The sequence below is a fragment of the Myxocyprinus asiaticus genome, chromosome 34, assembly GCF_019703515.2.
Source record: "Myxocyprinus asiaticus isolate MX2 ecotype Aquarium Trade chromosome 34, UBuf_Myxa_2, whole genome shotgun sequence".
Classification (NCBI taxonomy): domain Eukaryota; kingdom Metazoa; phylum Chordata; class Actinopteri; order Cypriniformes; family Catostomidae; genus Myxocyprinus; species Myxocyprinus asiaticus.
The window spans coordinates 20,555,141-20,570,302 of record NC_059377.1 but is presented as its reverse complement, the minus strand read 5'-3'; the positions used below and the strand labels follow the sequence as shown (position 1 = coordinate 20,570,302).

General features: G+C 43.2%; 1 protein-coding gene across 1 annotated transcript in view; it reads left to right on the top strand.

Moving 5' to 3' along the window:
- The window catches only part of LOC127425333 (CUB and sushi domain-containing protein 2-like), a 463,524-nt gene that overhangs the window by 400,061 nt on the left and 48,301 nt on the right, over window positions 1–15,162 (top strand). Inside the window, exon 47 of the mRNA XM_051671189.1 lies at window positions 11,286–11,474. Within this exon, the coding sequence (XP_051527149.1) occupies window positions 11,286–11,474 (189 nt within the window). The remainder of the gene's footprint in view (window positions 1–11,285; window positions 11,475–15,162) is intronic.

Genomic DNA, 15,162 nt, shown 5'->3' with positions numbered 1-15,162 from the left:
CCCCCGACATTATGAGTGTCAATCGGCCCTTTTTGGGGACAAGTCGACTACCCAAAGATAGAGACAGGCTTAACCCAGTCGTGGCCTCTTTTCCCCTTCTCTTTTTCCACTCCCTAAAAAAGAAGGGGGATTATCCGACTGGGCCGCCAGGTCTAGTCAGGGGGTGTCCCTCCCAAGGGGAAGACACCGCGGAGACCACACCTCGCCCAAAGAGAGGGGGGGATATTTAAGTGGAAGAATACGTCACATGGTCTTTCCAACCATGTTAAGCCTTCAAGGTAGATCCTGCCCAATGGGGGAGGAGTTACTACAAACATGGAGACTGGGGCAGAGGGGTTCTGCCCAAGGAAGACGCAGTTTGCCAGCAGGGAAACGAACTAGCGGAAGATATATATCGCATGGGGTTAGCCTTACAGGGAACCGCCACATGCAGAGCACCTACCCCAGAACAGGGCTCTTAGTTAGCGCATGGACTGGGACGGCAGCGAGTCTCTCCGAAAACTCGACTGCCAGAGGGCTCGGAGGAAGTCAACCAGGGAACAAAGTTTGTGAACACTACTGGGAATTAATGGCGCACATCTTCATCTCCAAGGGAGGTGGAAGGCGCTATGTGCAAGCGATACACCTGGCCAGCTATCCCGGGCTTATCCGCTTGTGTTGTGTGCCACTACCTGGGACGAAACCATTTCCACCCGGAGGTTGTAGAACCTTGCACAGGTGTTGGGTGTTGCCCAGCCCACTGCTCTGCAAATGTCTGTTAGAGAGGCACCCCTGGCCAGGGCCCAGGGAGCTGCTACACCCCTGGTAGAATGGGCTGGTAGCCCTACTGGGGGCGGCATGTCCTAGGTGACATATGCCATAGTTATGGCATCAATGAGCCAGTGGGCGATCCTCTGCTTGGAGACAGCGCTTCCTTTCCGCTGTGCACCAAAGCAGACAAAGAGCTGCTCAGAGATTCTAAAGCTCTGCGTGCGATCCAAATAGATGTGTAAAGCACGCACCGGACACAGCAACGACAGGGCTGGGTCTGCCACCTCCTGGGGTAGCGCTTGCAGGTTCACCACCTGGTCCCTAAAGGGATGGTGGAAACCTTGGGCACATAGCCCGGTCAGGGTCTCAGGATCACGTGAGAGTAACCTGGACCGAACTCCAGGCACATTTCGCTGACAGAGAACGCTTGCAGTTCACCTACCCTCTTGATGGAAGTGAGCGCAGTCAGGAGGGCAGTCTTCAAGGAGAGTGCCTTAAGCTTGGCTGACTGCAAAGGCTCAAAGGGGGCTCTCTGTAGACCCTGAAGAAATACAGAGGTCCGATGAGGGAACGAGGCACGGTCTGGAGGGATTCAGCCTCCTGGCACCTCTTAGGAACCTGATGATCGGGTCGTGCTTCCCTAAGGACTTACCGTCAACTGCGTCGTGGTGTGCTGCTATGGCGGCAATGTACACCTTCAAGGTGGGAGGGGACAGCCTCCCTTACAACCTCTCCTGCAGGAAGGAAAGCACTGATCCGACTGTGCATCTCTGGGGGTCTTCCCGATGGGAAGAACACCACTTAGTGAACAGACACCACTTAAAGGCATACAGGCGCCTCGTAGAGGGGGCCGTAGCCTGAGTGATCGTGTCTACCACCGCAGGAGCTGTCACGAGGAGCGTGAGGTCCGAGCGCCACGTCTGGGCGGGCCAGTAGGGTGCTACCAGGACGACCTGCTCCTCGTCCTCCCTGACCTTGCACAGGGTCTGTGCAAGCAGGCTCACTGGGGGAAATGTATATTTGCACATGCCAGGGGGCCAGCTGTGTGCCAGTGCGTCTATGCCGAGGGGGGCCTCGGTCAGGGCGTACCAGAGCGGGCAGTGGGGAGGATTCTTGGGAGGAGAACAGGTGCACCTGTGCCTGTCAAATCGACTCCAAATCAGCTGGACCACCTGAGGGTGGAGTCTCCACTCTCCCCGAGGGTAACCTGTCATGACAGCTGTAGTGTTGAGGTTGCCCGGGATGTGAGTGGCTTGCAGCGACTTGAAGTGCTGCTGACTCCAGAGGAGGAGACGGTGGACGAGTTGTGACATACAACGAGAGCGCAAACCGCCTTGGCCGTTGACATATGCTACCGTTGTCGTGTAGTCTGTCTGAACTAACACATGCTTGCCCTGGATCAACGGCTGAAACCTCCGCAGGGCGAGCAGAATTGCCAACAACTCAAGGCAGTTGATGTGCCAATGCAGTCGTGGACCCGTCCAGAGGCCGGCGGCTGCGTGCCCATTTCAAACAACACCCCAGCCCATTTTGGAGGTGTCTGTCATGACCACGACGTGCCTGGAGACCAGTTCTAGAGGAACACAGGAAAGGTTCACTCTTAGGCTTTGTTCACACTGCAACACAAGAAACTGCAGGAAGGGTCTGTGTCGAGGAAGGATCGAGATGTGGAAGTACACATCCTTCAGTTCTACCGCCACGAACCAATCTTGATGCCAGACGCTCACTAGATTGCGTTTTTGCATCAGCATCTTGAACGGAAGTCTGTATAAAGCCTAGTTCAGAACTCACAAGTCCAAGATTGGCCGCAACTTACCGCCTTTTTTCGGTATGATGAAGTAGGGGTTGAAAAACCTCTTCTTCATCTCGGCTGGAGGGACAGGTTCTATCGTGCCCTTCCGTAGGAGGTGAAGGTGACACCGCTGAACCTGGGTGGACGCGGACTGGAAAGTGCAAGGCATGCGTCCAAGTTCCGCTCAAGGGGGACCAAAGGGACAACGTCATCGGACGTACTGGCAGGTGGGGCCTCGCGGCGGGACGGAGCTCGAGATGCCACACCATGTCGTGGCCTTGCTGAGTCTAAGGACATCGAAGCACTTACCTGGCTCCTTGTGACCACCCCCGGAACAACCTGGGATGGGGGAGGAAGAGGCCTGTCCTCGTGACCCGTGAAGACTGTCACATCGGGAGCTGATTTGTGCCACATCTGGGCGCTCAGGGGTGGGAGACCGCCGCTGGAGCGCCAAACCTGCCAAATAGTGTGGTGGACGGTGGTCGTGATGACGGCCGTGCACACCAGATTTGTGACCTAGGGAACAAGAAAACCACTCTTGCTGATCTCTTGAGTACTGCAGCCACTTGGGCATGCAGCGCAATTAAATGCAAAAGGTAACAAAAAGATGGAGATCTGCTTACCAGCTCCAGAGCAGCGAGTTTCGTTGTCCCTGGTTTGCCCGTCTCGATGGCGCTTTAAAGCCTTTCACGGGTTCTGGGCAGCCGTGAGACGGATGGCATCTGCTTCTTGTGGGGGGGATGCCCTTGGCGATGAGTAGACGGGGTGCGGGATCTTGAGCTGCGCCGGGGCAGGATATGCCGGCTAGCATCCATCTACTGCTCTACCATGGAAAACTGCTGGGCAAAGTCCTCGACGGTGTTGCCGAATAGGCCCGCCTGGGAAATGGGGGCAGCAAGGAATCATGTCTTGTCGGCCTCACCCATCTCGACCAGATTGAGCCAAAGGTGGTGCTCCTGGACCACTAGTGTGGCCATTGTCTGCCCGAGAGACCGCGCCTTGACCTCCATCGCTCAGAGAGCGAGGTCGGTCGCCGAGCGCAGTTCCTGCATCAATCCCGGGGCGGAACTACCCTCGTGCAGTTCCTTTAGCGCCTTGGTGGACCTGCAGGAGAGCCATGGTGTGCAGGGCGGAGGTGGCTTGTCCAGCGGCACCGTAGGCCTTAGCCGTCAGAGATGACGTAAACCTATAGGCCTTGGATGGGGGCTTTGGGCACCCGCGCCAGGTGGCGGCGCTCTGCGGGCATAGGTGCACCGCGAGCGACTTTATCCACCGGGGGATTGCCGAATAGCCCTTGGCCGCCCAACCATCGAAGGTAATGAGGGCGGGGAAGCTGAAAAGATCAGGACCGGGCAGTAAAAAGTGCCTCCACACACAACCAGTACCTTGTCAGCTCTTCATGCACTTCTTGGAAGAAAGGAACTGGGTGGGGCGTGGCTTTGAGCAGCGCCGCGAGCCCAGGAACCAATCACCGAGCCGCAAGGGTTCAAGGAAGAGCAGTGAGTTCCACTCTAGCTGACGCTTGCAGCTGCCCGGGAAAGCATGTCGTCATCTCCGCGTCAGCCTGTGTCTGGGCTATCGACCCTGAAGGGAGGAGCCCAACTGAGGCTTCCGACTGGATGAGCTCGCTCGCCGATGCTGCGCTCGAGAGCTCATCACTTCCGCGGGCTCCGAATAAGAGGTCGAACTCATCCGGAAGCCCAGTCGTGGCAGACGAGCGTGCTGGGGAATGGGAGGTCCGCAGGGGGATACCCGGCGGAGGCGGTCCCATTGGGGTCCCCAAATCGCCCCCAGTGCTAGCCGCGCTGGCCTCATACCCATGGGTAAAAGGACCGAGGCGGGAGCCTCTGGGGTGGCTTGCTTTCTTACGAAGGTGAGCCGTGACCGCAACGTTGCCATGGACATATTCTTGCAACGAGAACATGACCATCCACGAACGCTGTCTCCGCGTGAGCAGTGCCCAGACACGAAAGACAGTGATCGTGACCGTCAGAAGGCGAGAGATAACGATCGCAACCAGGAATAACACACAATCGGAAAAGCATCTTTAAAAAGACGTTCCGTGTGTGCCGCTCTTTTATAGAAATATACTCTTTTAGAGAAATATACTCTTTTATTTCTGCCGAAGCGCCCAGGGGCATTCTCTGCAGTGCACCAGTACAGAGGGGGGAGAAGCCGCTGAAATGCGCCGTCAGATCCAGCAGAGGTGAATGAACACTAATATTCAGCTCAGTGAGCATGACCGTTCGGCTCCGAAGAGAAAATCTGAATGAGTGGTTGCATACCAGCTCCTTTTATACCCGTATGTCCGGGGGAGTGGCATGCAAATACCACTCGCCAATTTTCATTGGCCTTTTATCAAAGACCAGAGGTGTCTCGGGCTCCCAAGAGTGACCCCTAGTGTCACTACATTGACACAACGTCGAGTGAGTGACAGATAGAGAATTGCATTTGAAGCCATGTTGCAATGTGATTCTATGGCAAATACCTGTACCATTGATTTTAAAGGAGCAAAGATAGTTTTTCATTGGACAACAGGCTCCTAACACATTATTTTGGGCTCACGCCTGGATGTCGTGTTTCACTGGGAGTCTATGAGAGCATCATGAGCACTATTTGTATTTGAAAAAGGATTGTTTTTTTGGACATTGGGCTTTGAATCAATGTAATATTTTTATCCTGCCTGGAAGCACACCTTCTCTATATGATGATTGGTTGAACTCTCAAATGGTCAGGACATTTCAACAACCGGCCAATAACAGCCAATTAGCAACACCCCTATACCTACATCCTCCCTTGCTCATTTTAAAATCCCTCTCATCCTTATTATTCGATGGTCAATGCTAATTTAATGCACATTTGAAAGTGTGTGAGCGCTAACTTTTACGCTTTTGCCAATGGAGAAAATGGAGACTCGCTCAAGTTATTTGCAGTGATTGAATGTCTCGCTGCTAATTAAAACTACACTAGCAGCTTGACACTTAATTGGACAAGATATTGGCCTTAATTATGTGACAACTGTGTGTGGAAAACAAAACACAAGCCTGGATGGCCTACATGACAATTTGCTGCATGATATGTATCCATTTCCTTGACAGCAGGAAATTAATGCTGTGTGTTTTCTTGACGCTATTCGCAATTCTTTGCAGAACATATGAATTGTCACCGAAAGGTGACATTTAAAGTTCTTAAGATGCCATCCCATCTCGTACAGTAGATAAACTTTAGCTGTCATTGTAAGAGGAAAATTTGTGACATTCCGTCTCCTTTTCTGTCAGAATCTGGCACGAAAACTGTTGTTTACATTCAGCCAATGACAGTCCATTTCAAAGTGGATTAGGGGATAAGGGCGACATGTGGGAGTTCATTTCCGTTTGTAGCCATAGTAAAATGCCTGGGATAATGAGGATTTCAGCTGAGATTTTGGTTAAAGGGTCATGGTCTTCCTCGCTTTGTTTTGGCAGAATGGAATTATACTGTGAGTGTCTCCCCAGATCTCAACAGCCCTGTGAGCAATGCAGGCCTTCCGTGTCTAAAGTGCATTGATGCCAAGAGTTTATTTTATGTTTTGCAATATAAACAGATTTAAACTTGAATATACTGTAAATGTAAATATCAAGAATATAGCAAAGGCCTTTAAATGTTATGATTTATTGAAGGTACTTGCAAAACACTTGTCATTTCTATCAGTTCACTGCTTTACAGTGTGTCTTTGCTTGTTTTATAGGTTAACAGCTAGCTTTCAAACTGCTACACACATATATAAACACCGGCATATAAACAACCGTAATACCCACGCACACATTTTCAAGGATGTCATTTGTGAGTGCAAGCGCCAGGATGCACAGATGTAGGTTATTGGGGGGTGTATTTTTACCTGAACGCATTATGCTTTATGCAGTGATGATAGGCTCAAACGGACATTGATATGCATCCCTGATAATGTTTGTCCTCCAATGAAACGGCATTCACACTTTATAATACTGTAGAGCCCTGTAACCTGTCCAGGAGCCTCTGTATTTCACCCTCATAAAGGAAACATGTCAAAGTGGCAAGCAGTGGCCATACTATTCCTGAATATTCAACTGAGCTCTGCGCACAGTCAATGAAGACAAACAGCCGGAAGCCACACTAAGTTTCACACTGCACTTTTCATTTTGGTACCCATATTAAAGGGATAGTTCACCCAAAAAGGAACATTTCATCATCATTTACTCATCTCATGTTGTCCCAAACCTGTTTGAGATTCTTTCTTCCGTGGAACACAAAAGAAGATTGTAACAAGGTTCGTTGTTGTGTGGGAAGGAGGAAGCTGGGATCGGGTTGAACAGTACACATAGATATTTATTGTTGCACTTGTCAGTCGCACACAATAACACACTACTTCACGCTGACACATAGACACACACACACACACATAGTGCCACGTATGTCTCTCTCTCTCTGGCATCCCCGGCTCCTCCTTAGCTTTCTCTCCTGCTGATTGGGGCAACTCAGCGCCAGGCGTGCACCTTCACGGCCCAGCCACGCCCTCCTCCTCGTCACATACCCCAACGCCTGATTCAGGCCAGGGAACCAACCGGTCTGACCTACTCCCTCCCCCCCTTCCTGGAGGGGAGAAGTTGCCCCTTTGGCCGTTCTGCCACCGGCTGGTCTTCCCCGCCTCCTGGAACCTGAGTAGGACAAGGGGAGGGAGAGGGGAGAGAGAAAGAGAGTGGGAGAGCCCAAGAGATAGAGGGGAAAAAAAAGAAAAACACTCTGGTTCGCCGGTCCCCGAATACACTGTCACATGGTCCTCAGCCAGCTGCACTGCCTCCTGGCGGATGGCAGCAGGTTCCTCCGCCTCCAGGCGGACGGCAGCAGGCTCCTCCGCCTCCTGGCGGACGGCAGTGGCGAGGACTCCATGACAGCGCATCCTTCCTCCTTCCCGGATTTCGGCACCAACAAGGTTCATTGCTGTGTGGGAAGGAGGAAGCTGGGACCGGATTGAACAGTACACATAGACATTTATTGTTGCACTTTTCAGACGCACACACTAACACACTGCTTCACACTAACATGTGGACACACACAAACTTCTGCATGTGTCTCTCTCTCTGGCGTCCCCAGCTCCTCCTTATCTCTCTCTCCCGCTGTTTGGGGCAACTCAGCACCAGGCATGCACCCTCACGGCCTGGCCATGCCATCCTCCTCATCACAAAGATGTTTGAGAGAATCTAGTGCTCTGAGTAATTTAATGGACTTGACTATAATTAGAAGAATAACTTACCTGTGGTTTGACATGTGAAGCTGGACAGCGCACAGCATGCATAAAAATATCACTTTGATTAATATAATAATCAATTATTATAATCAGTGCACAGACCCATGAGCTAAAAAAGCTAAACGGAGACTAAGAAGCCAATTACATAGGCCAAATATAGAAACAAAACTGTTTACACATGGTCATATTATTTATAGGGATTCAGCACAAAAAGTGTTCACTTTGCTAGACCGTGCCATCAATATTTAGATAAGCAGAGGTGATCAATGGGATGAGATGATCATAGCGAGTGAATAACAATTTTTCTTCCAATTGTGACATGCAACAATTTAATTCATACAAGTATTCAAACAAGCAGAGCTCTGAAGCATCAGTTAATTTATTTAGCAAGACATGTAATGGAAATTCTATATTTCATATCTGAAAGTGTCATAAATATTTGATAATAACAGTCCCTCCATCTGATGCAGTTTTTGCATCAGACATGCCATATGCAGTTGCTCAATCGCATCATGCAAACAAAATGAGACAAAATAATAAAGCTGTTTCAGAGATGAGAGATTATCCTTTGTCTGTTGTCATTTGTATTTGTACTTTGTATGCAGACAGTTACAGAAAGAATAACAGACAGGCTTCTGAGATTTGAGCAAAGCGTCCAAGACAGGGGACTGCATAAAGCCTGATAATTCAAGGTAAAAGTGTGGGGAAATGTCACGGCGGGCCACTGAGGAATATCAATGACTCAGGGGCCGTGTGGCAGTAGGCTGAGAGTTGAGAACCAGCCATGTGAGCAACAGTGATCAATCCCTCTCAGAGTTACAGCATGCTGGCCCAGGGTGCTTTTTGTTATCACTGACTTGCATTCAGTCCTCCCCCTTAACCTTAGGCATACACACACATGCATGCACACATCACATACCTGCCTGTACATACAGAGGTCTGGGACTGTTTTTTACACAAATTGATCTGTAGGCTGTTTCCGTCGCATCTGAAAAACAAGTGTCATATTGAACTGAGCTACAGATCTGTATGGTTCTGGATCTCTTGCATCAAGTAGTTCTTGGGCAATTGAGTATGACAGTGCAGATGGTTGCTTTGATGGTTAACGGTTTGGACAGGCACTGGTTTTCATTGCACATATTTATGCGTAAAGCCTTTGTGTTTACGTTTTCGTGCAGAAATCATGATTAATCAGTATGTTCTCAGTTAATTTTTTTCTAATTTTAGGATAACATTTAGAACCAACTCAAACTAAATGTATGTAAAAATCAAAGACTTTAGGTGGCCTTGAAAACCTGAAACATGGAATATGTTTAGGTGATACAGTTTAAAGTATATTATTATAATTATTATTATTATTATTATTATTATTATTATTATTATTGTTTTATTATTAATATTATTATAAACTGAATAGTTAAACTACCCTACAATAAATCTTACTTATTGGAGAGGTACAAAATTGATGGGAAATATAACTCAATCTGGAATCATCTTTCATGATGACATACATCAGTCAGTATGTCTACATGATTATAAACCGCAAAAAATCATATAAGACAAAGAAAGTGCGAATAAAACTGCCACGTCGATTCTCCCAGATGCCGTTTAAATGTAATCTAAACACAAACTAAACAAATCTCCATTATTTTAATGGATTACCTGTATTAAAGGAGCTTCAGATGTTTGTGCTTTCCATTAGTGTCTCTGCATGTTGATATCAGACAAGATCGTGAAGTTCTCGGCATGTGTAGGTATCCGCTTTAACATAATTGTACAAACATGGTCTGTACATTGTAAACTTTGTGCAAAGGACTATTCTGAATTTGTGTTTGGCATGCAACATACTATAAAAAGGGCCACAGATAAAGGTATACACATTTGAATTGATGCAAAGATTGTTTGCCAGTAACTCAGCAGAATGGGGATGATATCAGGGTGACTTCCTGTTTGATCATGTTGATTGGAAAGTGAGAGGTTTTCTATTGTATTAATCAGTAAATACATTCAGTGAATGTAAAATTAGCTAATTTGAAAATATAACTAGTTTTTTATAGCTTTATATTATTATTATTATTAATAATAATAATAATAATAATAATAATAATAATATTGGGGGGCCTGGGTAGCTCAGCGACGTTGACCTTGACTACCACCCCTGGAGTCGCGAGTTCGAATCCAGGGCGTGCTGAGTGACTCCAGCCAGGTCTCCTAAGCAAACAAATTGGCCCGGTTGCTAGGGAGGGTAGAGTCACATGGGGTAACATCCTCGTGGTCGCGATTAGGGGTTCTCGCTCTCAATGGGGTGCATGGTAAGTTGTGCGTGGATTGTGGGGGGTAGCATGAGCCTCCACATGCTGTGAGTCTCCCTGGTGTCATGTACAGCGAGCCACGTGATAAGATGCGTGGATTGACGGTCTCAAAAGCGGAGGCAACTGAGACTTGTACTCCGCTACTCAGACTGAGGTGAGTAACCGCGCCACCACGGGGACCTACTAAGTAGTGGGAATTGGGCATTTCAAATTGGGAGAAAAGGGGATAAAATAAAATTAAAACAAATTATAAAAATATTATTGTTATAGATTTTTATTATAGTTTTTCCTAATATGAAGAAAGAAAACTGGTTATGTGAAAGCAACATTATAATGTGTTTATAAACATATTAGGCCTACACTATTAAACACTTATTTTACAACCATGAATCAATACATTACATACATTTTCAAATGATCTGTACAGTACATTCTGTGCACAGTAGCACAGAGGAGCCCTGAACATTGGGTATCAATTAACATTAGTATCACTGGTTTATTGTTGAATGTTTCTTGTTGAGGATCTGTGGTGTTTTTTCTTTCTTTATTTTTTTCTTTTTCTTTTTTTTTTTTTTTTGTAAATAAATATGTAAAACATAAAAAATATGTTTGTTTTGACTTGGGTCGTCTTACAAAACTAAAAATATATTACTTAATGACACAAACTGAGCCTTCAAACAGCACAAAGTATTGTTTGTTAACACGACTGTGATTTTGTTGGTATAAACAATTATTTTCCTCTGCAAACCGGGCATGTCATTATATATATAATATTATATATATATATATATATATATATATATATATATATATATATATATATCAAATGTCATGTTCCTAATACTATTTATAAAAAGATTGGTCAGAAGGGAGATAGTCAGTAGGAATGACATAAAAGCAAGTAACATTGTGAATTTGAGTAATTAACCTTATTTTAAAATGTTTGGGGACCACAAACATTAAAGATGTCACCCAAATTTAAATGCAACAGGAGGGTTAATACCATGTGTAAACGGGGTCTAGACCTACTCTCGTGTCTGTCAGTACTGATCGTGTTTTGTATAATTGCTAGGATATTTCGTGGAGAATCAAAGGCAATCCTTTTGTTTCCTTGATCCATGTGCAATAGTATTTGCTAAACTATAGCTATTGTATTTTCTCTTCACAGTCACTTGTCCAATGAACGAGGTGCTAACAGCCTCCACGGGGATAATCCTGAGTCAGTCACCGGGCAGCAGCCTCCCGCACTTTGAGTCCTGCTCTTGGGTGGTGAAGGTGGAGACAGGTTACAATATCACATTCACTGTTGAGCACTTCCAGACCAGCAGGCAGTTTGACGAGCTGGAGATCTTTGATGGTGAGAGGCATTATCACAGCTTCCAAACTATTTTAAAGAGCATTTTTTGTGAATCATGTGATGTTGATAATAATAATAATAATAATCATCACCATCATCATCATCGTCATAATTATCATAACAACAACAATAATAATAATAATAGTACTTGTAATTTTCATTATTATTAATATTATACTTAATTTACAACATTATGTAATACTTAATAACAACAATTAAAATATACTAAAAATAAAATTAATACATTATTATAATGAATACATTATTATTATTACATTTAATATTGTACCATTATGTATCATTTGTTGCTGTTGTTTTTGTAATAGAGGATGATGATTGATTGAATCAGATCAACATTGCGACATTGGTTTGAAACGTGTTTTTGCTTACAAAAAGCTGTTTTTCTTCTCCTTCCAAAACAATTACAGACATACAGCTCACAGGCCGCCTTGATGTATTGAGCCAGATTGACAGTTGTAGAGAGGTCAATAGGGATGACACTTGCTTTTACTCAGTCAACACCTTTTGTAAAAGGCAATGGAAATTGCTTTAGCCAAAGGGGGTCTGTTTAGGGCCATGCTCAGGTCAGCGGCTGTACTGGGTTAAAATGATCCCATTTATACTGAGATTATGAAGTGGATTACAGGTCAGTAGGATCATCTCACACACAGGGAGAGTCATCACATTTAAGACATCATTAAAGAAAGAAAGAAATAATTATTATATATATATCATAACATCACTCTGTCTTGCTTTACAACACAATCTGACTTGAATACCTCCCAAAAGGTTAATGTGGGAAAATACAGAAAAAAAAAAAAAAAAAAAAAAAATATATATATATATATACACACACACTACCGGTCAAAGGTTTTGAAACACTTACTCAGTCTTTATGTGTGTGTATATACAGTATATATATATATATATATATATATATATATATATATATATATATATATATATATTATTCTTTTTTTTTTTTTTCACATTTAGAATAATAGTAAAGTCATTGAAACTATGGAATAACATAAATGGAACAATGGGAATTATGTTGTGACTAAACAAAATCCAAAATAAATCAAAACTGTGTTATATTTTAGCATCTTCAAAGTAGTCACCCTTTGCCTAGAATTTTCAGAAATGTACTCTTGACATTTTCTCAACCAACTTCTTGAGGTATCACCCTGGGATGATTTTTAAACAGTATTGAAGGAGTTCCCATCTATGCTGGGCACTTATTGGCTGCTTTTCTTTATTATTTGGTCAAAGTCATCAATTTCAAAAACTTTTTTTTTTTTTTTTTTTTGAATTACATTTTAGTTTTATAATGAAATAAATTAATATGGTGGCACAATTATATTTTTGTCTACAAAATTGATTTCAAACATTTAAGCATATATATATATATATATATATATATATATATATATATATATATATATATATATATATATATATATTATTTCTCTTTATTAGGTGGGTAACAAAATTAGCATACATAAATATAAAAAAAATAAAAATAAAAAATAAAACAGTCCCATTTTCTTTTAAACCGTGTGTGCGCCGTTTACCTGGGGAAGGATGGCACCATGATGCACTATGGAAAGACAACAAGCCAGTGTGAGGCAGTGTGATGCTCTGGGCAATGTTCTGCTGGGAAACCCTGGGTCCGGCAATTCATGTGGACCTCAATTTGACACGTGCCACCTACCTAAACATTGTTGCAGTCCAGGTACACACCTTCATGGCAATGGTATTCCCTGATGGCATTTGCCACTTTCAGCAGGATAATGCGCCCTTCCACACTGCACACATTGTTCGGGAATGGTTTGAGGAAGAGACCAAAGTGTTGCCCTAAATTGCCCAGATCTCAATCAGATTGAGCATCTGTGGGATGTGCTGGACCAACAAGTCTGATCCACTGCGGGTCCATCTTGCAATTTATAGGACTTGAAGGATCTGCTGCTAATGTCTTGGTGCCAAATACCACAGGACACCTTCAGGGGTCTTGTAGAGTCCTCGGTGGGTCGTTGCTGTTTTGGCAGTACGCAGAGGACCAACATCATATTAGGCAGGTGGTCATAATGTTTTGGCTCATCGGTGTATATATACAGTATATGTATATGTGTATATATATATATATATATATATATATATATATATATATATACAGGTTTGGGAGGGTTACTTTTGAAATGTATTCCACTACAGATTACAGAATACATGCTATTAAATGTAATTTGCAATGTATTTTGTTAGATTACTCAAGATCAGTAATGTATTCTAAATACTTTGGATTACTTCTTCAGCACTGGTAGATTTTTTCACTTGTTTTGACTATAAAAACTCTTCCAGTACAGTAAGACAAAATACACATTAAAAATACATTCTCTGAAAAACCTAAATATCTTATGCAGTGTTGTTTCTAAAACAAGATAAATCTAATTGATCTTGTTTTAAGGATTTTTAGATATTTTTCAGGAAAACAATAAAAAAATTATTATCAAGAATACGATTTTTGCCCTAATATCAAAGGTCTTACTAGAAAAAAAGAAATCATGATCCAATGTGAATTTTCTTGATAAAAAAAATATGATCGTGCCTGGTAATGTGCATGTAAAATGGCTAAAAATAGAATTTTAGCTTAGCGTAAAGCTGACAGTTTACACAAGGTTTATTTCTATTTCTTCTGCTACAAACTTACTTCAAACTTACTTCTCTGTCTGCTCGTATGAATGTAACACATCATAAGAAAGTGTTTCACCGCTGTTCAAATGCACTTTGGATCGCATCATTTATATGTATAAATGTTTTCCATCTGAAAAGACTAAATATTAAATGAAACAAATGACAATAAAATGCAAAGTAATCTCTTCAGTAATCAAAATACGTTTTAAATGTAACTGTATTCTAATTACCAATGATTTAAATTGTAACTGTAGTGGAATACAGTTACTCATGTTTTGTATTTTAAATTCATAATCCTATTACTTGTATTTCATTACTCCCCAACCCTGTATATATCTATCTATCTATATATATATATATACATATATATATATATATATATATATATATATATATATATATATATATATATACACACACACTGGTGGCCAAAAGTTTGGAATAATGCACAGATTTTGCTCTCATGGAAAGAAATTTGAGCAACACCTTATCCTTAAGTAATCATGCTAAATTGCTAATTTGGTACTAGAAAATCAATTGCCACTCACCAAAGTGGAATTCAGCTGATCACAATGTATAGTTAGGACATTAATAACATGAAAAATTACTATTACAGTTTAAAAAAAAAAAAAAAAAAGATAAAAGAAAAATTCAGAACTTCTTAAACTACTTCAAAGAGTTCTCATCAAAAAATCCTCAATGTGCAGCAATGACAGCTTTGCAGATCCTTGGCATTCTAGCTGTCAGTTTGTCCAGACACTCTGGTGACATTTCACCCCACGCTTCCTGCAGCACTTGCCATAGATGTGACTGTCTTGAAGGGCACTTCTCAAGCACCTTAAAATCTAGCTGATCCCACAAAAGCTCAATGGGGTTAAAATCCATAACACTCTTTTCCAATTATCTGTTGTCCAATGTCTGTGTTTCTTTGCCCACTCTAACCTTTTCTTTTTGTTTTTCTGTTTCAAAAGTGGCTTTTTCTTTGCAATTCTTCCCA